At 41.5% G+C, this 25,881-nt stretch overlaps 1 protein-coding gene across 3 annotated transcripts in view; it reads right to left on the reverse strand.

The window, feature by feature from the left end:
* The window catches only part of LOC140077834 (Krueppel-like factor 5), a 306,436-nt gene that overhangs the window by 48,667 nt on the left and 231,888 nt on the right, over positions 1–25,881 (reverse strand). For 2 of the 3 annotated variants that reach the window (XM_072125367.1, XM_072125366.1), the window contains exon 4: positions 11,850–14,325. The exons of the other annotated variant lie outside the window; for it this stretch is intronic. In XM_072125367.1, the coding sequence (XP_071981468.1) occupies positions 14,147–14,325 (179 nt within the window). In that variant the 3' untranslated portion in view covers positions 11,850–14,146. Of the gene's footprint in view, positions 1–11,849; positions 14,326–25,881 lie in introns of those variants that run through there. 3 annotated transcript variants of the gene reach the window in all.

Consider the following 25,881-nt stretch of genomic DNA (forward strand, 5'->3'; position numbering starts at 1 on the left):
TTTATCAAGTATTTATGGTCGACTTAGGGCTATTATAGACCAGAAGTTTAGTCATGTTACTCAATTGAAATGGTCAAACCAGGTCGGTTTCATCACTGTGGCACAATGGCGAGATATTTATAAGAATGTGGTTAGATCAACGATTAATTTAAATCACAGATGCACACAATTACACATATTATATAGAATTTATTTTTCACCATATTTAATGTTTAAAATCGGTTTAACTGAAAACTCTAACTGTAGGAGGTGTAATTGTTCCCAAGCCGATATCCTACATGTTCTATGGGACTGCCCGAAGATCAATCCTTACTGGGAGGAGATATTCATGAGACTAGAGGATCAGCTCCAATGCTCTTTCCCGCGTGTCGCCACCTTCGGGGTCCTGGGCCTGCTCCCGATCTCTTTAGATGATAGATTAAAAAGTGACTTGGCCTTGAAGACTATCTTCCTCGCAAGATTAGTATTAGTCAAACATTGGTTAGATGATAAGTCCCCAACAGTGAATGAATGGAGTAATTTAGTCAACCGTATAAAATCATACGAATGTGCGTACGAGAAACGTTATAGGAAAGGCAGCAGACTTAAAGATATTTGGAATCATTGGAGTTTATAGAGGTTTTTCTCTGTACTCCATTGTGTATCTATTGTGTCCACTCAACGCCTCCAGCATCGGTAGAGGGTGGGGAGGGAGGGGGGGTTTGGGGGGGGATTATGCTTATTGATATTTCGACATTCTTTGCGATAAGATGACGGCTCTTAATAGAAGGGAGCCTGTGTATATAATGCTATTTACAATACGACATGTAATGATTCAATGATACGACATGTAATGATTCAATGTATTATGGATTTTGTAGATATCGCAAAAAATGTCATGTAACATACTGTTTTTTAAAAGCAAATAAAATAAAAAGAAAAAAAAAAAAAATCAAATGGAGATGAAAGCAACAGTGCATAAAATCTACCGTTTATGAATGTACCTCTACTAAGCCTAATTTCCTACAAGCAGCCTATAAATATAGAGAAACCAAAAAAAAAAAAAAAAAAAAATCCTACATATGTTGTATTCTACAACACAAATCAATCTCAAATCGTTTCCGGTACGGGCACTTTTGAATGGTACAACACCAGGCCTTACGTCTGCACAGCTTAGATTTACCTCATATCTATTCCTAGCAGCTAAAATTGTAATAGGAACTTCGTGGAAAAAAGCCGCTGTCCCAATACACTTGGTAAAACCCAAGCTAAATTGGATCATGATTAATGGCAAATGATATGGTATGTTACATGGTAAGAAAGCATTTTTTTACAAAGGTATGGCAATATTGGTTTACTTATTCTTCCATAGAATAGTAAGTGAAATTGTTATTTATTGGTATCTCAGTCGGCTCTCACCCCAGGCCTGGGCTCATTATCCTTCCATCTCCCTCCTCTTTTTCCCTTTTTCTTTTCTTTTTTCTCTTATTAATGTTAGAAGGCTTTATGTCTAAGTGATAGATTTAGCTTTCAGTGACTTGCATTGATGAAGCAAGAAGAAAATACACAAATAAGCAAACAATGGGGCAGATTTACTTACCCCGTCGCGATCCTGTGGTGCATTGTCCGACATGGATTCGGGTCCAGCAATTCACTAAGATCGTGTGTCCAAGTTACTTCCTGTGTCGCTGCTGTGCCGAGGTCTGCCAGAGTTCACCTTCTTCTTCCTGGTGCATTTGAGTGCTTGATCTTGCGACACAAAAACTTTTTTAAATTCCACGGTTTGTCCAAATCCGTCGGGTTGTCTGACAACCCGCCCCCTGATTTCTGTCACATGCAAGACGGCGCCGATGCGCCAAAATCCAATCGCATGTCCCAAAATCCCTGGGCAATTTGGCGCAAAATGGAGATATTCGGGAAACCCGTGAAAAGTGCGAAAGGACCCTTAGTAAATGAGCCTCATTGTATACTACAAAAGTTTATTCATGAATTCTAAATATTTGACAAACAATGTTAACTGCTTTATATTTTTCAAAAACTTAAATAAAAACAATTGAAAACAAAACAACTTTCCCACAGCTGCAATTGGCTAATTAGTGGCTATTACAATTGTAATGACAACTGTACAAACATTCTCCTAATATATGTAAAATATGGCAGGATCCTCATATTTAGATGTTATTTCATTATGCAAAGAAAAACAAGAGAGTGTTGACGACAGACAGTAATTGAAATGAGACTGACAGCGACAGACAGTCACTGAAAGAGACTGACGGCAACAGACAGTTACTAAAAGAGACAGTCTGAGACAGTCTATTGATACATATAATATTTTTTGTTAACCCATTCTATTTTGTCGTAGCTAAAAGCAGTTATTTTCTATCTCGGGCAATGCTGGGAGCTACAGTTAGTGTTATAATAAAAAACCTAAACTATTATTTCTCCCTAAATACCCTCAGCTTTCACTACACATGTATATAAACAAATGATTCACCAGAAACTGCAACTCTCGATCTCAAGAGTGTCTCCTTCCCCATTCACCTCACTCTGGGATGGAGGAAATGGTAGACAGTGTCATGGATGCACCTGCGATCCTTGCCGCGGATTTCAAGCCGCACTCCTGCTCTAATCCCAGGCTCAGACTGTGTCCTACATTCCTGACAACCCTGCTGCAGTAAAACCATCCTGCTTTGCGGCGGGCTCTGGTGAAGACCAGGGTGCCACCTAGACTCCATTCCGGGGTTGCTGCTAGTATTCTCTTCATCTCCCACGGTGGTCCAGAGGGTCCACTGGTCCATAGACTCCTCCCTCCAGACTCTTCCCATAGAGACTTTCCTCCTGGGTTCTCTCAAGTACCTTCAGTTGTCTGTGTGACCATTACAGACAGGAGAAGGGAAAGCAGTAATAATGTGCTCTATACGTCTCCAAGTCTCAAATATGCTTCATGTGCTGTGCGGCAGTTTAGGATATATAGAAAGAATAGATATAATAGATAAAAGGAATGGATAAATAGAATTGACAGAAAAGATAAAATAGAAAGATAGAATAGATGGATAGAATAGATAGATAAAATATATGGATAGCAGTGGCTTAACTAGGAATGAGAAGTCCCAATAGCAAATTTAGCAAGATAGATAAATAGATGATAAAAATTGATGAATATATAGAATAGAGGAATTGCTCTGGTAGTTGACTGGTAGCAGTGACACACGCAGGTTTAAAAGTCCAACTTAAGTGTTTATTCACACTTGCAAAACAGAACACAAATTCAGCCTTGGCTTAGGCACATGCAAAAACATTATAAAAGTAATTCCTGCCCGGCTAGGCGCTGTCTAATACATTTGGAGGAACCTAGCTATCCGGGTACCAGGCTGCCTGGCACCCGCTCTTGGCCAGCAGTAGTACAGGAGACCCTCAGTTACCTTTGCTGTGAGAATGCAATCTCGCTTTCAGCTCTCCAGGTAGGGCCTCCCCTACTGCTTCTGGCCTGCAGACTAAATCAGGCCCTAACGACATACCTCCCAACATTTGTGAAAAGGAAAGAGGGACAAAATGGCGGCACGCGTAGCGATCCCCCTAAGCCACACCCCCAATCACTCCCTGGCCACGCCCTAAATTTTAGCCATATTAAAATAATGAAAATCATCTCAATAAAAAAAAAAAAAGTATCCTCATTGGGATTTGAACCCAGAACCTGCAGTGTCCATGTACAATAATAACACAGCGCCTCAACCCACTGAGCTATGACCTCTGTGATTAACAAGGTGGAGAATTTTGGTAACTAAGAACAATGACTATATACTGCCTTGGTATATAGGGAGGGATCTTCTCAGATTATTGTAATTAATGCGACTATTATTATCATTATTATTATTATGGAGATGATTATTATTATTTTTACTATTATTAATAATCATCTCCATAATAATAAAAATAATAAAATTTATAATAATAATAATAATAGTCTCAATAATTACAATAATAATCTCTGAGAAGATCCCTCTCTATATATCAGGGCATTAGTCTGTGTCACAGTGTAAATGGTAAATAACACTTCTTAGTTACCAGAAATCCCTAGCTCTCTATCACTGGGCTTATAGCTCAGTTGGTTAAAGCTCCTGTCTATGGTGCACAGGGTCCCAGGTTCGAATCTCAGCCTGGCCAAAACTTTATGTAATTTAATTATATAAAGAGCCCTGGAGACCATATATGGCCAGATACTGATCTGAGCTGATGACGTGGTTCCTGCTCTCTCTGCTAAGCCCGACACTTCTCTGAAAAGGATTCCCTGCCCGATGTCTGCTCTGGGGAACCCTAGGAGATGCAGTGACCATATATGGACAGATGCTGATCTGACCTGATGACGTGGTCCCTGCTCTGCGCTAAGCCCGACACTTCTCTGAAAAGGATTCCCTCCCGATGTCTGTAGAAGCCATTCTGTACTGTGAGTTCAGACTTTCAAAGTATTTACTATGCGGACACAGCGCCAGACACAGCGGCACCTGGGGGGAGAATCCGTGACAATCTCATAGCTGCCCGTGACGCGGGGCAGAGGTACGAAAAACGGGAAAGTCCCGTCAAAATCGGGACCACTACACGAGGGAACAACTTATCCGCACCTGGGTGCTGAGGTACACCATTAATCTCTACCACATTTTCTCTGGCGCGGACCAGAGTGGGGTCCTGGAGTTGTGCAGTTCCAAAGTTGTCACGGGATACCTCCAAATCCGACAACTGCGATCCTGTCACTACCTCCTCCGTTTCGCCTGCCATAACATCTAGGGGAAACATTACACTTCCATCTTCTGTGGCGGTCACCCCTACGGCAGGAACTCCAGAGTCTGGGTCATCAGGCTCGGGTTCAGAGATCTGACTAGACAACACAGGAGAACAACCCCCCAACTCTTGGTTTCCCCGCCATAGAGTCCAGTCCCAAGGGGGAAGTGGGGAAGTCCCGTCCCAAGATAAGGTCATGGGGCAAGTTCTTGACAACCGCGGCCTCATGTAGTGTCTCTCCACAAGAGGTCTGGAAGTTAATAACTGTGGTGGGGTAGTCCTTTACGTCCCCATGGATGCACAGGACACCAATTGTGCGCCCTGTGACTGTCTTGGGGTCTATGAGGGACTCATTAGTTAAGGTCACCCGACTGCCTGAGTCCAGCAGGGCCAACGCTGGATGCCCTGCCACAGTCACCCAGCACAGGTGGCGCTCATCAGCAGAGTCGGGGCTAGTAGCTGTGTAGACAGGGGCAGCATAGAGAGAAACCCTTCTGGCGGAACTGCAGTCCATGGGCTCTGAGGAATTGGGGCAATGGGCTGCAATATGACCTGGCTCATGGCAGGTCCAACAGGTGGGAGCCTCCCCCCTCCTCCTCCCCTGGGGTACATCCCGGACATTGGGAGTTGTCTTGCCCCGGGAAAATGTGGGTGACACGACCTTCCGTGCCTTAGGGCCCGTCTGGGTATAAGGGGCTTTCTTTGTTAGGGCCTGAGTGGCAAAAAACCTCTCCACCAACCCCACCAGCGCCCCACCAGACGGGTCCCCGTGTCCATTCTTGGCTGTAGATGATGATATCATCCAGATGGGCTGAGGCGTATCTCCTATGTGGCTTTAACACTATGTCCATTAACCGTTGAAAGGTAGCGGGGGCCCCATGAAGCCCAAACGGTAACACAACATAGTGAAAAAGGCCCTCAGGGGTAACAAAGGCGGTCTTTTCCTTAGCCCTATCTGTCAGGGGTACCTGCCACTATCCTTTAGTTAGATCCAATGTGGTGAAGTACCGAGCTGCCTGTAGGACAGATAGCGGTTTTCCCACACAATACCTCTTACTTTCTCACAATACATTTATATAAAGAAGAAATTCAATGACACACCATTTAGTGAAAAAAGTTAGGTGGGCTTTCTTCCCATGCTACTATGTTTCAAGGCTGTCTTGACGGAGGCTTTGGTTAGAAGCTGTTTGTAGGACTTTTTTTCCTTCAAGGTTTGTCATAGCAATAATGAATTTTTTATTGACAATGGCAATCAAAACATGTCTTGATGTCACTTACTCTTGTCACAGCAAACCTTGTGATCCCAGGCATCATTTTTATGACATTTGCAGCATCTGCCCTGCCATGTACATCTGGAGGTACTGAGCTCCAAATGATCTTGCCACTTTTGGATTTGAATCTTTCAGCAGGAGCAGCTTCAGCACCGGTGACCTCCTCATCAGATTGATCAGAACTGTCTGTGTCTTCCGGTTGATACTCCACATCATCTTCCTCCTCAGAAACCTGTTCATCTGTATCAGTTTGATGCTGTGTGTCCTCTGATGCATTATCATCCAAGATATAATCCAGAATGTTGCTTGCATCTAATCTTCTCCTCACTGTTGCATGGTGTAAACTGAAGATGTATACTCTGCAAAGTACCAACTATAAGCTGATTTGGCCATACATGCCTGGACATGTCCCTAACTGAAGTTGTTGGAGGTAGAGCTGGCTGTGGGCTGTTGGTTTACATTGCGTTTATGAGTTCAGTTTTGGGACTTATTATTGTTTTTTTACTATTATATTAGACCTGGGTTGAAATTGACCCCAACAACACAAATGTTATAATTTTAATAAGAGCATTTTACAATTTTGTAAAAAAGTTTTATTTTATTGTATTTTGTTTATAAATAAGTTCCTGACAAAGTCAAAAAGTCTTGATGCAATAAACAAATGTATGTAGAATTTGTATGCATTTAAAACTTAAAACGGGTCGTCACGACCCTATCACTAGAGGAAGGATATATTGAAAGGAGGGCTGTATGTAATAAAAAGGGGACCTGTATATAACAGAAAAGAGGGGCTGTATATAATAGAAAAGAGGGACTGTATATTATAGAATAAGGGGGCCGTATATTAAAGAATATGGGGGCTATGTATAATACAATAATGGGGGCTGTATATAATAAAATAAGGGGGCCACATTATATGTAAGGGGTTTGTATATTATAGAATACGGGAGCTGCATATTTTATAATAAGGGGGACTGTATATAATTTAACAGGGGCTGCATATTATATAATAAGAGCGGCTTTATATTATATAATATGGGGGGTGAGCTGGACACCTGGGGTGGCTTTTAACCATAACTTAACTACATATTGTATAATCAAGGTGGGCTGTATATAATATAACTTGAGGGTAAAGAATTAAATCAATATAGGAGGGGACTGTATATAATATAAGTATAGAAGGGGGCTGTATATAATATAAGTATAAGAGGGGGCTGTATATAATATAAGTATAGAAGGGGGCTGTATATAATATAAGTATAAGAGGGGGCTGTATATAAAAGGGAGGGGGGTTTATATGGGGTAATGTATGTCATTTAAGTAAGTGGGGGCACGATTTAAATAAAATTTTAGGGCAGTAAATATGTATCAAATCGTCACCTGTGTGGTACTAGATGTCACTAATATCTGTGTCACTGACAGACTAGTGGCTGTTAGCATGTGTGGTGTCACAGAGGGCCAGTGACTAGAGATGAGCGAGCACTAAAATGCTTGAGTGCTCGTTATTTGAGTCGAACTTTTCCCGATGCCCCATTGAAGCCAATGGGAGACTCAAGCATTTTTCAAGGGGACCAAGGCTCTGCACAGGGAAGCTTGGCCAAAAACCTGGAAACCTCAGAAAATGATGGAAACACCACGGATATTGACAGGAAACAGCAGGGGCAGCAAGCATGGATTGACCCTGACAGTATATGGGACGGCATGCAGAGGCAGCGGCAGGCTATAGAGTGGCATGGCAACATACCCCAAATGGACTCAGGCTTCAAACCAATTTAAAAAATTCCTTTTGGCGAGGATAACGTGTAGCACTGTACGTATCAGTATTTGGCCTGATTATGGGGGCAGAGAGGAACCAAAGGAGGTGAGCAAGAAGCGCTAAAAATGATTTCCTATGTAAACAAAAGGTTGACGGTATATTTATCACTAAAAAAACGCACAACACAGATGAAACTTAACTTTTATTACGACGTCTAAGATAAAAAATTGGGAGGATACCCTAAATAATGAAGGATGAGCCATCAAAATGTAATTTATAAGACAGCTTTATAAAGAATGGAAAAAAAGGTTAGACTAATACCTAATCAAACCACTAGGTGTCATGCATATGTCGCACTAGCACCTATGGGATGCAATACAATTAGAGACTGTACAACTCAATCCCCCATGACAAGGGGGTTCGGGCAGTGCAGCACTTTCTGTCTACCAGGGGTACTCACCTTAGGAAGCACAACCAATTGGTTGTTGATCTTGTGCTCTTTATACTAGAGCACAATTACTTTTTATTTGATGGTTGCTTCTTCCACCAGCTGAGAGGTACTGCGATGTACAGGTACTGGCTCCCACATATGCAAACTTATTTCTGGGCTGGTGAGAGGAGCGAATAGTCTTTACCGAAGCAATGGAAAAATGGACATCGAAGCTGTTAATTTGGCTTCGATACATAGATGACGTGCTCATCCTCTGGATGGACACTAGAGAAAGTTTTAAGGAGTTTGTAGATGCATTGCATGTGAACTCCATAGGGTTAAACTTCATGTCAGAAATACACATTGACAAAATAGCCTTCCTTGACCTGGAGATCACAAAAAAGGAAGGTGGTAATATGGACCTCCTGATGATCCCGATAAAAACGTGTGAAACGCGTTGAGGCTAGACATTTGAAAGTGTGAACGAGCATCTAGTGTGCATGCAATTTCGACTGGACAGAAGTGGTGTGTATGAATGAGATGCATGACAACCTAATTCACTCAAGAAATGAGATATGTGCATTGAATGAGGGTGCACTTTTGTAGGATGTGCATGGGTATATGTAACTGTGCATCTTACATAATAGTGATTGGTTCCGTCGAAGGCCTCCCCCCACCACATGACCGACAGAACGACAGACATACACACACAGAAGGCCTTACCTGTGCAGCAGCCACGGGAACGCGCCATCTCAGGTGCCGGTGAGCACAGGAGCAGGAAGCAGGCATCGGGCGCCGGGACCGCAAGGCCACGCAGGCATGGGAGCGCTGGGGCCGCGCCGGTGTGGGAGCGTCGGGGCCGCGCCGGCGTGGGAGCGCCGGGGACCCGGCAGGCGTCAGGGCCCACCGGAGGATTCTCCGGTACTCCGGTGGGCCAGTCTGACACTGACTGTGAGACGGAACGTACACCTTCTAGCCTAATACTCTTTACCTACTGATCAGTATGAGCGATACTACTAATGCTCGTATGTAGTAGATATATGGAATCTATATGTACTCCGTATTCCTATATACAGAAGGAGTTGAGTGCAGGCTGTAGACGTTGAATGGTACAAGTGACAGTCCTTACTGGGAGACTGTAGAATAGATTTTGGTTAAACCTTACCCTCTTGTCTGTCTTGGTCTCTAATTGTATTGCATCCCATATAAAATATGTGCTAATGCGACATATGCATGACACCTAGTGGTTTGATTAGGTATTAGTCTAACCTTTTGTTCCATTCTTTATAAAGCAGTCTTATAAATTACATTTTGATGGCTCATTATTCAGGGTATCATCCCAATTTTTATCTTAGACGTCGTAAAAAAGTTAAATTTCATCTGTGTTTTCCATTTACTCAGTGAAAAATTTCTTGGATATTTGAACGGCTGTATTAATCATTTATTTCTGTGATCTGACAGTATATTTAGTCAATAACACAGCATGGCGGCAGCAGAATGACCAAGTTCCATAACGTATCTGGTGAAGCACACGAAAAATGAGCCTGACACAGCTCGTTTGCTAAGGGGACGACATGTGGAGGCAGCTATGGAGACGACTTTTGGAGGCAGCTATGGAGACGACTTTTGGAGGCTGCTATGGAGACAACATGTGGAGGCTGCTATGGAGACAACGTGTGGTGGCAGCTATGGAGACAACGTGTGGAGGCAGCTATGGAGATGACATGTGGAGGCTGCTTTGGAGACAACATGTGAAGGCAGCTATGGAGACAGCGTCTGAAGGCTGCTATGGAGACGACGTGTGGAGGCAGCTATCGAGACGACGTGTGGAGACTGCTATGGAGACGACGTGTGGTGACATACAGTACGCTTCACCGGCAGAGAGAATGTGGATTGGGATTTCTGGAGACTAGTTTGCTAAACAGTAGCAGGCACAACCGTTCAACTACAGTAGACAAAATTTGATTGCTATAACGGAGATTTCCCACCCCCAAAAAAAATTAAAAGAGAAAATGTATTATTTTTTTATTTTTTTATTTCTTTATGAAAGAAACATGCAGAAGAAATCAAAAAGCAAATTGAAATGCAGATTGCTGAATGTCCCGGTACTAATGTGAACGAAAAAACGTATTAGATTACTCCACACGTGACGTACAGTACGCTTCACCGGCAGAGAGAATGTGGGTTGGGATTTCTGGAGACTAGCTTGCTAAACAGTAGCAGGCAGACTAAGCTAGATGAAAATGCATTTGCACCACTGACAGCACACAAAAGGATATTGTACTGTTACTTTCACTTTTGAAAAAAAATAAAAAATCGGCAGACTGTGCCTAATTTAATCAACCCCCCCAATAGATTGTCCCACTTAGCAGTTTGAAATGGATATGTGTGTCACTAAGAGCCAAAAATAACATTCACAAGTCTCCCTGCAAATTCGTCACAATATGGTAGTAGCTGCACTACTAGTGCCAGCAAGCCCAGCCACAAGCAAATAAAAAAAAAAATGAAATAACGCTATTGTAGCCCTACCAAGGGCTGTTGGGTTCTTGTAGAATCACTCCTGCCTAACACTAATCTAATAGAACACCCTAACGCTATCCCTGACCCGCAGCAGCTCTATCCCTAACGGGATCCAGGCAGAGAATGATCTGAACAGTGGCTAGTATATTCCAGGGTCACCTGATCAGGCCAGCCAACCACTGCTATCGACATGTAAGTGTACCACATGCTGCTGGGTTTACTGCAGAGTCTCCTGGCTTGTGATTGGCTCTGTTTGTGGCCGCCAAAAATCAAAACGGCAGGAGATGCCGTTTTCTCGAGCTGACAAAATATTTGTCCGAGGAACGAGCAGTTGCGAGTACACTAATGCTCGAATGAACATCAAGCTTGGACTAGTATGTTCGCTCATCTCTACCAGTGACTAATTTTATATAGGACCTGTCACCCATAAAAAAAGTAATAGGAGCTGCGTACTTAAGTAAGCAGCACCTAGTGCTACTCCAGATGCCGCAGTGTTATACTCCTAGTGTTGACAAGTCCTCTTTAACCAATGTTGTCAGCAATCAGGTTGTAAATGCTTTTTAAAAATTTGAGAATTCAGTGAGTGGAACATATCCTGAAAGCAGGGATGCACCGGTGTTGGAGGTGGGGGGGGGGGGATGCTTCATTTAAATTTTCACCTCAGGCAGCAAATACCCTAGAATCAGCCCTGATGGTATCCAGGGACAACCAAAATGTAAACACCAGGATTTCTAGAGGAAAGGCTGGAATTATATCTGTAAAAAATTATGTATTTTTGTTACTGTATATACTTGCGTATAAGCCGACCCAAGTATAAGCCGAGGCTCCTAATTTTACCACAAAAACCTGGTAAAACCTATATCTTTTCACTCGAGTATAAGCCGAGTTTGGGTTTTCAGCACATTTTTTTTGTGCTAAAAAACTAGGCTTATACTCGAGTATATATGGTAATAACATTGAATTAGAAAATATGTTTTATTAAGCCCTTTCAAGCTTTACTAGCATTTGTCATTATGCAAGACAAATGTGTTCTTTATTTGCTGAACTTTGCAAATCGATCCCTTCACTCTTGTAAAAGTTTATTTTTGTGAGTACAGTTTATATTTAAAGCGATATATACAATTTCAATATATTTTTTTATTTGTATCAAATTAAGTCAAACTTTCAGTAAAAAAAAAGCTGCTTACATAATATTAACATATACATTGGAATATTAAGTATAACATTTTGTTCATGCCACATGTTCATGTCACATTAACAGTGAAGACATCATTGGTATAGAGATTATAAATGCTGAAAAAAGCTTCTTCATTCAACAGCCTGCCTTAAAAGGAGCAGCTAACATCATTTCAGTGATTACTCCAGTAACACAGGTGTGGGTGTTGATGAGGACAGGGCTGGAGATCAATCTGTCATGATTAAGTAAGAATCACACCACTGGACACTTTAATAGGAGGCTGGTTCTTGGCATCATTGTTTCTCTTCTGTTCACCATGGTTATCTCTAAAGAAACTCGTGCAGTTATCATTGCAACAGGGAAGAGTACCGCAGCTAGAAAGATTACAAATCAGTCAACAATCTATTGCTTCATCAAGGAATTCAAGGAGAGAGGTTCCATTGTTGCCAAAAAGGCTCCAGGGCGTCCAAGAAGGACCATCAAGCGCCAGGACATCTCTTAAAAGTGTTTAAGCTTCGGGATCAGGCTACCAGCAGTGCAGAGCTCGCTCGGGAATGGCAGCAGGCAGGTGTGCGTGCATCTGCGCACACTGTGAGGCAGATACTCTTGGAGCAAGGCCTGGTGTCAAGGAGGGCAGCAACAAAGCCATATCTCTCCAGAAAAAACATCAGGGACAGACTGATATTCTGCAAAAGGTACAGGGAGTGGACTGCTGAGGACTGAGGAAAGTCATTTTCTCTGATGAATCCCCTTTCCGATTGTTTGGAACATCTGGAAAACAGCTTGTTCGGAGAAGAGAATCGGCTCTCTCACAGTCTTGCCTAAAAACGCATCCATGAATAAAGAATGGTACCAAAATGTCCTCCAAGAGCAACTTCTCCCAACCGTCCAAGAGCAGTTTGGTGATCAACAATGCCTTTTCCAGCATGATGGAGCACCTTGACATAAAGCAAGGGTGATAACTAAATGGCTCAAAAACATAGAGATTTTGGGTTCATGTCCTGGAAACTCCCCAGATCTTAATCCCATTGAGAACTTGTGGTCAATCATCAAAAGACGGGTGGACAAACAAAAAACAAACAATTGTGACAAAATGCAAGCATTGATTGTTCAAGAATGAACTGCTATCAGTCAGGATTTGGTCCAGAAGTTGATTGAGAGCTGCCAGGGAGAATTGCAGAGGTCCTGAAGAAGAAGGGTCAACAGATCATGTGAAAATATTATATTTGTGTCATTCTCAAAACTTACGGCCATGACTGTACCTCTTGGGTTGTGATCATCTGCTCCAGTCTGTTACCTCTGCCATCTTTATTGTCCTGGCTACTGAAGAGTAAGTTTTCAAACTCTTCTGGATGGTATATTGTGCTCCTTTGCTGCTGAGCCTCTCACATTTGTTCCAAGTTACAGTCTCCCATTCACTGCAATTTTATAGACTGATATCTCCCATCCCTACAACATTTAGTGCTTATAGGGAACCTTTTATCAGGAGCCATTTTTCTATTTTAAATAGACCCTTCTGGCTTCTTTTCTATAAAAGATATTCTGCAAAAGAAGCTTACTCTAAGTTCTGAGAAGTGCTATGGTAGCCATAGGGTTCTAAAAGTCCAACTATGCCTCTGTAATTTACTGATTTCATAAGGTATGAATATATACATATATTTATGCATTCATGCTCACATACATGCTCACTAACTAACCTGTGCACTAACATGTGCTTTATTGGTTGGCAGACAATGGATCCACAGATGTTATTGAACTTTGGCTGTTCATTAGAAGTTTGGGGTCAGGTCTGGAGTCCGCTCAACCCCCCCCCCCCCCCCATTAACTTCCTTGATTGGTACTGGCACTGGCACTGATTGGGAGCGTTAACTCTCTTAATGCTACTGACACTAGCATTAACATTCTAACGGGTCCGCTCATCTAAGTGATAAAAAGTATTCCACCTATGGCTTAACAGTTGTTACATCTTTTTATACCAGTTACAATAAAATGGGTGCAGGTGATAGAGACCTTAGTTACAATTTTTAAAATTTCTTATTTTGTTATTTCCAGCATAAATGGTCAGAAGTAGTCCTCCGTTACGAAAACAATATGGACTCAAATATTTCCTCTTGGACTTGTGTCATTTTCATTTTTGCATGTTGTTGTGCCTGCTATAGTCACATTGTTCATTAGGAATGCTCTTTAGAACGTTTATTGAGTGTATGTATACAGGACCTTTAGTGGTAATCTCATGGCTAATTCTGATGTCTCTTCATGTGCAAGGCAAGATGATCAGAACGAGAAAAGCAGCGTCCACAGGCCACACACTTAAATGGCTTGGCACCTGTGTGTTTGCGGTAGTGCCTTGTTAATTCATCTGAACGGGCAAACCGCCAATCACAGCCTTCCCAGACACATTTATACGGTTTCTCACCTGTCAGAAAAAAATGTCAACAATTAATACAAATACTATAATTACTGAAACGATAGGACAGCCATGAAAAAAAGTTCAAGGGTGTCATGCAGTGTTATCCCAACAAATAAAACTGATAAATCAAATTTGTCGATAAATAGATTTAACTTGTAAAATGCATGCAAGCATGATGTTCCCATTAACCCCTTAACGCCGAGGCCCTTTTTCATTTTTTACTCCCCACCTTCAAAAATCTATAACTTTTTTATTTTTCCATGTTCAGAGCTGTGTGAGGGCTTGCTTTTTTGCTAAACAAATTGCATTCATAATGACGATATTTAATGTTCTAATATTCTATGCCATGTACTGGATGCAATGAAATTGGTGAAAAAACAAATTTGCGCTGTTTTCATGTGGGCTTGGATTTTACGACTTTCACTCTGCACCCCAAATTATATGTCTAGTTTATTCATTGGGTCGATACAATTACGTGGATACCAAATTTGTATAGGTTTTATAATGTTTTCATACATTAATGGGCGCATTTACTTACCCATCCCGTTGTGTCCGCCGATCCGGAATTTGCGATGAGGATTCGGACCTGCCGCGATTCACTTACAGTGCCCGATTTCTGAATGTGTCACTTCCCCACTCAGGTCCGCTGGAGTTTACCATCTTCTTCCTGGTGCATGTGAGTGCTGATCTTGTGACACAATTTGAATTTTTAATTTTGCGGTTTGTCTCAATCAGTCGGGTTGTCCGACGGCCACTCCCCTCTATTTGTGCCGATCCACAATCCGCTTGAGTGTGCCAAAAACCCCTGTGCATTTCAGGGCAAATTGGAAATATTCGGGAAACCCGATGGAAATACGTCCGACGGATCCTTAGTAAATGTGCCCCTAAATATAATATACATTGAACAAGAATTAAAACCTCCTGTACAAATTTTATCATCTTATTTTGCCATCATTTGGCGCTATTAACTTTTTCATATTTCGATGTACGGAACTGGGGGTGGTGTCATTTTTTGCGACTTTTGATGATATTTTCAATGCTACCACTTTTTAGGACTATACGGCCTTTTGATCACTTTTTATTGATTTTTTTACATTTATCAAAATTACCAAAAAGTGCCATTTTCAAATTTGTGCGCTATTTCCCGGACGCACCGATACCTAATGCATTTTTGAATTTTACTGATACTTATGATACTTTACTTTATTTATATTTATGACTTCTGGGCATAGGGGGGTGATTTGAATTTTTATATATACTTATATATAGTAATATATATAACTATTTTTCAGACCCCCTAGGATACTTTTGTCTGATTGTTCCTATCTACTGCCATACTACAGTTTTCTTCCTCATTCATTACAATGTGCAAATCGCACATTGTAATGAATGTGTTAAATCCAGACAGTCTTTGGAAGACCCTAGGCTGTCATGGCAACTGATCGCAGCCGCCCGATGACGTCACAGTGAGCAACGATCTTCACCAAGATATTAAATTAAATTTTGCCGCAGATAAACTTCAGTCCTGGGCAAGTGTAGGTTCAGAAGAGGGTTTCAGAAGAGTTTGTGACTTTTATGTGGCTTTTTTAATAAAAAGGTGCCTGATATATTATCATCTGAGATAAATTTAGTCTTCAAACCACAAAAAAGACACACACAAATGTCCAGACTGTTCATTAGAAGTTTGATCTCCACTTTTGAGGAACTGCTCCTTTGGTATCAAAACGCAACCTTGTCACAACCTCAATAGTAGCTATGCCTGCCTCTGTCTAGGTTGTTATTAATTTATTTATAAAGCAGCATTAATTTCCCACAATTTTCACAAGCAAAGACTCTTTTAGCAGATGCTCCTTTCTCTAACCATGGAAACTAGGCTTCATTTAGCCATATTTAAATGTAAATCAATTCTCCTTGCAGTCCTAGAATGCTCACCTCTACTTCAGTGACTTACCTATTATCACCTATAATCATTTCCACAAAACCGAATGTCTGGGTTCCCACAGTAGAGAGGATCATGTGACTATCCTCACATAGAACAATTCCTGGGCAGCATATCATTCTGCCAAAAATAAACCCAGCATTCATGGCAATGTTGTCATTGCTAACCCCCATTTAGCAGAGTAATCTGAAACTATAAAACATAATCATACAGATGGCAAGCAGATTTTATTATTTGAGATAACCAAATGGAAGTGGACGATTCGGGATTCAATATGAACTTCATGAAAATTTGTCAATCTGAATTTCCTGCCAATAGGTAACCTTAATCCTGTGTTGTGAGCAGGATTAAGGAGGACTATAGGGAGAGTACAGCTTTTACGGGTAGAGCAGGGTCATTCTCTTCATTGGTGATGCTACTGCCATCCATCATTGTGGGGAGTCAATACACCCTACTCACTGCTGCTGCTCCTGTTTTTTTTGGCATGTATAAAACATGCATAAATATGTATCCAATACCTGTGTTTGGAAGGTTTTTGATCACTATCCTAATTTTTTTTAGTTCGATATGATTCTGTTCTATGTGTAACACGTGCATAAAATACTCTTCTGACCTCAAGTAGTACATTCTGCCTGTGCTGTTTCAAGTAGAGCTGACCTCGTGCCCTCTGCATGGAGTACATGTGTAATCTGGTTGTAACATGCTTCCTGAAGTCCTCCACCCAACTTTAGGGCATCTTACTTCGTCCTAACAACTTTAGGACATCATATCGGCTAATATGCGACGTGTCAAAATTATGGATCTTCCAAAATGACAACTCAGGGGAAAGCACAACATATGATAGAGTGTGCACATCTAGCAGTCTAGCTCCCCCACCTGGACTATGACCATGGAAACAGTAGATGAATAATAAATTACCTTATATGTGCTGAAAAACCTCACCTCAGTCTATACGCAAGTCAACACAGTGTACTCACCTTCCGACGCCCCCCAGGCAGGTCCTCTTCTACACAGCGATGCTCCAGCATTAGCTTTGTGTCCCCACGACGTCCGATGCAGGGAGCATGACGTCAGCCGCTCGCTGACATTCTACAATGTGCTGGTTTATTTAAAAGCATTTACCGTATATTCCGGCGTATAAGACGACTTTTGAAGACAGAAAAATCTTCTGTCTTGTCTGGGGTCATCTTATACGCCGGTAATCGGGCGGTCGGGCGGTCGGGTCGCGCTGCATATAGAGGGCTCACGGGCTGAGCCCTCTCCATAGCCGGTAAGTCTTTGCTGCATATTGCGTTTTCACAGCGATGGCTGCCGGCAAAGCTGCCGGCAGCCTCAAAAAGATAGCGGCGCTTGGGCGCCGCCATCTTACCTGGAATCGCCGCTCCCCGTGACGTCATCGGGGGCAGCGATCCGTCTCCATGGTAGCCCCGGGTCTTCCGAAGACCCGAGGCTATTTCGTTTTAACCCCTTCATTACAATGTGCTGATAGCACATTGTAATGAATGGGGAAAATCCCCATATACTGCCATACTGTAGTATGGCAGTATATGGTAGGATCGATCAGACAACCTAGGGTTAAAGTACCCTAGGGAGTCTGAAAAATAGTATAAATAAAAATAAAAAAAAGTTAAAAAAGAATTATAATAAAAAACCCTAACATTTCAAATCACCCCCCTTTTCCTAGAACTGACATAAATATAAATAAACAGTAAAAATCATAAACCCATCAGGTATCAACACGTCTGAAAATGCCCGATCTATCAAAATATGATAACGTTTTTTCAATGTGTTTAACCCCGTAATGGAAAATAGGGGCCCAAAGTCGAAAATGGCACTTTTTTTGCCATTTTGAAAAATATAAAAAAATCTATAAAAAGTGATCAAAAGGTTGTACAGTCCTAAAAATGATATCATTGAAAATATTATCAAATTTCGCAAAAAATGACACCACCCACAGCTCCGTACACCAAAGTATAAAAAGTTATTAGCGCCAGAAGATGGCAAAATCAAAAAAATAATTTTTGTACAGGAGGTTTTCATTTTTGTAAATGTATGAAAACATTATAAAACCTATACAAATTTGGTATCCCCTTAATCGTACCGACCCAAAGAATAAAGTAGACATGTCATTTGGGGCGCTTAGTGAAAGACGTAATATCCAAGCCCACAAGAAAATGGCACAAATGCGTTTTTTTACCATTTTCATTACATTTGGAATTTTTTTCCCGCTTCTGAGTACATGGCATGGAATATTTAATAAAATAAAAATTTAAGGTACAGTATGGTAACATTTACAGTAAAATGGACGATGGTAATGTTGTTGTTGTATGCCTTATGTTTATGAGCGACAGTTTTCCTGCTATATACCTGCATGTCATAAGAATTTAAATTAAAAAAAGGACCATGTTAAATTCAAATCTGTATTTTTACCGGTGTTTTGTATACATTGGAAAAGGGGTAGTCTTATACGGCGAATATATCTTAAACTCTATATTTTAACAGGAAAGTAGGGGGGTCGTCTTATACACCAGGTCGTCTTATACACCGGAATATACGGTAAATAAACCAGCATTGGACCAGCAACACTGTCCTTGGATATTGATTCCGCGTTGAACGCCACTTCATCCTGCTCCAGTGCTTGGGGCTCAGAATCTATTGCTGAATTCATACCACTACCGATCAGTCTACCCCTGGGCGGATCCAGGTAGAAAGGAGAACGGCGCCAGGAATCCTTTATTTTATTCTACATGCACATGTGTTTGTGCTACAAGGTGAGCACTCTTAAACTGTTCTTTTAGACCTTTTGCAGGCAGCTTTTACAATATCACACGAGGAGAGTGCTCCTGTCTTTTTTTGTCTCCCTTCCCCCAACTGGAGATCTGGGATTGGTATGTCTACTGATCACCTAACCCCCGGTCCCCCTCTCAGGTATCATTCGCATCATACAATTTGCGCTAGCATCTGCACACACTATGATGGGCGGACATTGGACAGTTAGTACACTGTTTGTTTTTTTCTTACAGGCATTATATTGGGGGCTACTACTGGGGGCTGGCAGGCTATATACTACAGGGGGCTGTGAGGCTATATACTACTGGGGGCTAGCAGGCTATATACTACAGGGAGCTGGCTGGCTATATACTACAGGGGGCTGGCAGGCTATATACTACTGGGGGCTAGCAGGCTATATACTACAGGGGCTGGCACGCTATATACTATGGGGGCTGGCTATATACTACAGGGGGCTGGATGGCTTTATACGACTGGGGGCTAGCAGGCTATATACTACAGGGGCTGGCACGCTATATACTATGGGGGCTGGCTATATACTACAGGGGGGCTGGCTGGCTATATACTACATGTACTGGCTGGCTATATATTACAGAGGGCTGGAAGGTTATGTACTACAGGGGCTGGCTATATATTACAGAAGGCTGGAAGCCTACATACTACAGGGGCTGGCAGGCTATATACTACAGAGGGCTGAAACGTTATATACTATAGGGGGCTTGCAGGCTATATATTACAGGGGGCTGGCTAGCTATATACTACAGGGGGCTAGCTGGCTATATACTACAGGCGGCTGGCAGGCTATATACTATAGGCGGCTGGCTAGCTATATACTACATGGGGCTGGCTAGCTATATACTACAGGGGGCTGGCTATATACTGCAGGGGGATAGCTGGCCATATACTACAGGGGGCTAGCTGGCTATATAGTACAGGGGGCTGGCGGGCTATATAGTACAGGGGGCTGGCGGGCTATATAGTACAGGGGGCTGGCAGGCTATATACTGGGGAGGCTGTGGCCAATACATTTTCCACCCTCAGCTTGTACTCGAGTCAATAGGTTTTTCCAAATTTTTGTGTTAAAATTAGGGGTCTCGGCTTATACTTGGTTCGGCTTATACTCAAGTATATTCGGTTGGTTAGCTGGGGCAAACTGTACCACTTATTTTTAAGGTACAGGCGGTCCCCTACTTAAGTACACCCGACTTACAGACAACCCATAGTTGCAGATGGACCCCTCTGCCCACTGTGACCTCTGTTGAAGCTCTCTGGATGCTTTGCTATAGTCCCAGACTGCAACAATCAGCTGTAAGGTGTCTATAATGAAGCTTTATTGATAATTCTTGGTCCAATTACACCAAAAATTTTGAAACTCCAATTGTCACTGGGCGAAAGAAAAAAATTTGTCTAGAACTTCAATTATAAAATAAACCTCCGGACCCTATTTTGTATGTAACCCGGGGACTGCCTGTACTTATAAAACAAGTGGTCCAGTTTGCCCCAGCTCACCAACTTAGACGGACCATTTGTTTTATCAGGTAATTGATTGTATTCTTCAGGGCATCATGGTGAATGGTGGATTGATTATTATATAGTGGGCTTTTTTGAGCACCTGCACTATGTGAATAATTTACTGTCCCTTAAATGCTGTGCCGAAATATGCAAAATTGTTTATTCATCTACTGTTTCTATGGTCTATTTTCAGGTGGGAGAGCTGTTTTGATAGGTCTGCACACGCTATCATATCTTTTCCTTAGTGATGTCATTTTGGTGAATTTTCACCTTTTTAATTGATTTTATTCACTTTGTGTATTTTTAGTATTAAATAAAGAGAATATCCATTAACAACTTAGGAAAGCAGGGTTTTACATTTTTCCGTGTGCGAGGTCTTATTTTCTTATTTTAATTTCTCAGTGATGTTTTTTATTATTACATGCAGTGTACTGGAAGCTGGAAACAAATTCCATATGTGGTGAAATTTGCAAAAAAACGCATTTGTGACATTCACTGTGCACTCCAAATAACACCTTTATTCTTTGGTTTGGTACAACCACGGTGATAATAATTTATATAGGTTTTATTGTGTTTTAATACATTTTCAAAGATTAAACAAATGTGTACCAAAAAATATATAAATTTTGCCGTCGTCTGACGGTACTACCTTTTTCATACTATGGTGTACTGAGCTGTGAGAGGTGTAATTTTTGTGAAATGAGCTGACATTTTCATTGCTATCATTTTGAGTCATTTTTGAGCATCATTTTCATCACTTTTTAATACATAAAAAATAGTGTAAAAGTAGTGATTCGGACATTTGGGCGCTTATTTTCTGTTACGGGGTTCACCACCGGCAATAATCGTTGTTATATTTTGGTAGATCAGGCATTTTGAGAGGTGGCCATACCTACCGTGTTTGTGATTTTTACTGTTTATTACATTTCATATCAGTTCTGGAGAAAGGGGGGTGATTTTAGTGGTGATTTTGGTGTTATTTTTTAATTTTATTATTTTTTACCCTTTTTAGACCCTCTAGGGTACATTAACAAAGAAATATTTAACCCCATAGTGCAATAAGACGTACCCTTACATCTTATTGCGCATTGGGGGAGTATGAAGTACGGGCTGAGCCCTCTTCATACTCACCGGGCATTTGCTTTGATCGCCACCGGAAAAGCTGGCTCTGATTGTGGCCTGTAATGATAGTAGTATGGCAGTATATGGTAGGATCAATCAGACAACCTAGGGTTAAAGTACCCTAGGGAGTCTGAAAAATAGTAAAAAAAATAAATAAAAAAGTAAAAAAAAAATTATATTAAAAAAACATAAAAATTCAAATCACCACCCTTTCCCTCGAACTGATCTAAATATAAATAAACAGTAAAAATCATAAGCACATTATGTATCACCGCGTCTGAAAATGCCCGATCTATCAAAATATAAAAACGTTTTTTCACTGCGTTTAACCTTGTAACGGAAAATAGCGCCCGAAGTCGCAAATGGCATTTTTTTGCCATTTTGAAAAATAGAAAAAAATAGAAGCATTGAAAACGTCATCAAAAGTCACAAAAAATGACACCTCCCACAGCTCCGTACACTAAAGTATCAAAAGTCATTAGCGCAAGAATACAGCAAAATGAAGAATTTTTTTTGTACAAGAGGTTTTAATTTTTGCAAATGTATGAAAACACTATAAAACCTATACAAATTTGGCATCCCCGTGATTGTATTGACCCAATTAATAAAGTAGACCTGTGATTTGGGGCGCACAGTGAAAGCTGTAAAAACCAAGCCCACAAGAAATGGGCCAAATGTATTTTTTCATCATTTTCACTGCATTTAGAATTTTGTCCCGCTTCCCAGTACACGACATGAAATATTAAATACCATCACTATGAAGTGCAATTTGTTACACAGAAAATAAGCCCATAAACAGCTCTTTACATGGAAAAAAGTTATAGATTTTTGAAGGTTGGGAGTGAAAAATAAAGACGCAAAAACGAAAAAAGGCCTGGTCCTTAAGGGTTAAACTAACTCAGGACTTTTCTGAGGAAAAATGTAGAAAAGGGCTACTTGTCTAAGAGAGTGGCAGAAAAATTAGTTCCAGATTTTCCAAAGGCCTACCTAGCTGGTATTTTGTACCAAAAATACACAACGACACAACATCCTCCCCACCCCCCAGGAGGACAAATGTTTCTGCAATTGGATCAGTCACTGAGTCCCTTTCCAAATATTTAGACTGGCTTCTTAGACCCAAGTTACAACACATCCCTTCTTATATCAAAGATACCAACAATTTCTTATCGTTATATAAAGATACACAATGGCAGAGTAATTTCAAATTATGCTTGATAGACGTAGAGAGTCTGTACACTAAAATCCCTCATAGAACAGACATTGTAGCTATTAGAAAACTCCTCAAAAATACACAGAAGAATTAATCAGTGAGGCGTTTGTATGGCCAGATAGAGGGAACAGCCATTGTTCTCCAATTTCATTTACCTATGCCAACCTCTATCTGGCCATATCTGAGGATCGATATATTTATTCCACACAGAATCGATATGTTTATTACATCCAAACGGTACCGTGACATGGTGACAGAATTAAAGAGAACCTGTCATGAGCAATTGCAACACCTTCTAGTTTTTGTTCTTTTCAAGATCCAGTGGGATGGAATCATCCAGAAAATCAGCTTTGAAGCGAGATGTAAATTGATTGTTTAAAGTCAAGGAGTCTGACATCATGTATCAAACTTCAGAAGATCTGGTTAGTGATTTCTCTGGAAGGAGGACCGTTAGAAGCGCAAGCCTCAAAACGGCCATCGCTGCTCCACTTGTGAGGTGTTTCACAGTCCTCCATAGGTCATGTTTGTATTTGTGCCTGTAATTATGAATAAACTGTTCAATTGCGAAGACCTGCAACCAAGTGGCAGCACCATTCTTGTTCAATTATTCCTATTTTTTTTAATCCAATATACTTCTCTATTACATAAGGTGTCAAAATGGTTATGGAAATTTTTGTTAATATGGTCTATGGGGGTTATTTTCAATAATTTCTCATTTTTGTGAAGCCTTTTCTAATATAGAATATATGTCCATTGATCCATTAGTGTAGAGTTTGTGTCATCCTGCCTATATATTGTAGTCTAAATTGGCATTCTAATAGGTATATCAAATACCTTGTTTGACAAGTCATTGAAAACTTAATTTAAAAGTATTCCTTGGTTACTCTTGATTGGAAGGAGGTGGCCTTGTGGCATATATTGTGGCAGTGGAAGCAGGATCATTGGCCACAGGTAATTTCCTCTTTTTCCTTGTTTTCTGGTTTAAGTTGCCTGATTTGACTTGATGCCAATAGATTTTTAAGGGTAGCAGCTTTTCTAAACGTGACAATTGGGTTTTTAGGGATACCTGTTTTAAAACCTGATCTCTTTCTAAAATATACAAGTGTTTTTTCAAGATCTTCTGGATATCTTTTTACTTATCACTATATTTAGTGATGAAATTTAAATGGGATGAGGTATTCACCTTTGATTTTTGTGAATGCTCTATTGAAGTGATGCAGTGGGTATCCTTTCTTTTGAAATCCTTTTTTGAGAACAGATGCCTGGGATCTAAAGGTGGCTTCTACTGTACAGTTTTTACAGACTTGTCTTTACTGACTTAAAGAGGTGTTATTTTTCCATTTATAGTAGTGTTAGCTATTATAGACTAGGTAGCTATTAAATTTCATCTTTTATATGTACCAGTTTTAGAACGTATAAATCACCACTGTTGCAACCTTACAAAGATATGGAACTTATTTTATATTCCCCTAGATCTGATGAAGCACCTAGTGCCGAGGTGCAAAATACATTGTTTTGTATTTATTTATTTTTTTTAAATCTATTTATTAGAGTCAGCGGTGGTACATTCAAAGAAGAAATCAGTCACACTACAAGTTATATGACTACATACATATTAGGCCTCTCTGTCTCCTGCGGCTCGGCTCGCATGTCAGGCTCACAAAGATTTAGAGGGTCAGCTCACCGATAATTGGCACTGGCCTGCTATAAGTTCCTGCCCCTTCCTGTGACCCTTGCCGGATCTTTGTGCTTCATAGCCTGAGAGAAAGCTTCCTAATGATTATTCCTGTGTTCCTGTGTATTCCTGCTTCTGAGTCCTGCGTTGCCGTGTTACCAGTGTTCCTCCGTGTTCCTGTGTTCCTGTTCCCATCTGCCTGGACCTTCTGTTGGTGACCCGGGATTGGACTTGACCGTGCATCTCTGCCGCCTGCCTTGACCTGACCATGAGACTGTCTTCTGTTAAGGTACCTCGATCTCAGCTGCCACCGCGGGCTAGTCGCACCTGTGGAACGACCTGGTGGTACCCTGCCGCAGCAAGTCCAACCCGCTTTGCGGCAGGCTCTGGTGAAGACCAGGTGCCACTTAGACTCCGGTCCTAGGTGTCGGCCAGTACCACCTCCCGCAGTGGTCCAGTGGATCCACACATCCCGAATCCTGACAGTAAGATCTGGCCATGGATCCCGCCAAGGTTCTGCTTCCCACTCGACCCAACTTTGCCGCCATAGTTGTCCAGCAATCCCGGGAGATTGCCACTCAATGCGAACAGCTGGCTCAAGTTACCACCATGCTGCAACAGCTGCTTGCCGCCCAGCAACAGCAACAGGTTCCAGAGTCTGCTCCCGCGGCTCCTACCACCCCGCTCTGTCTTCCTGCTGCTGAACCCAGGCTACGGCTGTCTTTGCGCGGCAAGTATGACAGAGATCGCAAACAGTGCAGGGGCTTAATAATCCAGTGCTCCCTGCAAATAGAACTCATGCCTTCACAATTTGTCTTGGAGCAATCCAAGCCATTCTTCGTCAGTCTCCTCTCCGGGAAAAAGCCCTGGCCTGGGCTTTGGGACAGAGGTGACCCAGCCATGGCTACTCTCACATATTTTCTGATGGATTTCCGGGCCAAGACTGCTTTGTTGAACCTGCACCAATGCAACTCGTCTGTGGGAGAATATGCAGTCCAGTTCCATACCCTGGCCTCGGAACTCTCCTAAAAACTATGAGGCCCTGACCACAGCTTTCAAAAAGGGACTCTATTCTCATGTTTAGGATGACTTGGCCGCTCGTGGTCTGCCGTCTACTCTGAGTGGTCTGAGTGATCACCCTGGCCACCAGGATTGATGTGCGGTTTAGGGAGCGTGCCGAAGAGTCATGCCTCGAGCAACCACGATGCCTTCCTTGACTGGTCGTACCGTCTGCAGAAGAGCCTATCATAGTATATACTATAAGGCTGGAAAAAGACTCAAGTCCATCAAGTCCAACCTTTAAGAATTGAATAA

The sequence above is a fragment of the Engystomops pustulosus genome, chromosome 9 (assembly GCF_040894005.1).
Source record: "Engystomops pustulosus chromosome 9, aEngPut4.maternal, whole genome shotgun sequence".
NCBI lineage: Eukaryota > Metazoa > Chordata > Amphibia > Anura > Leptodactylidae > Engystomops > Engystomops pustulosus.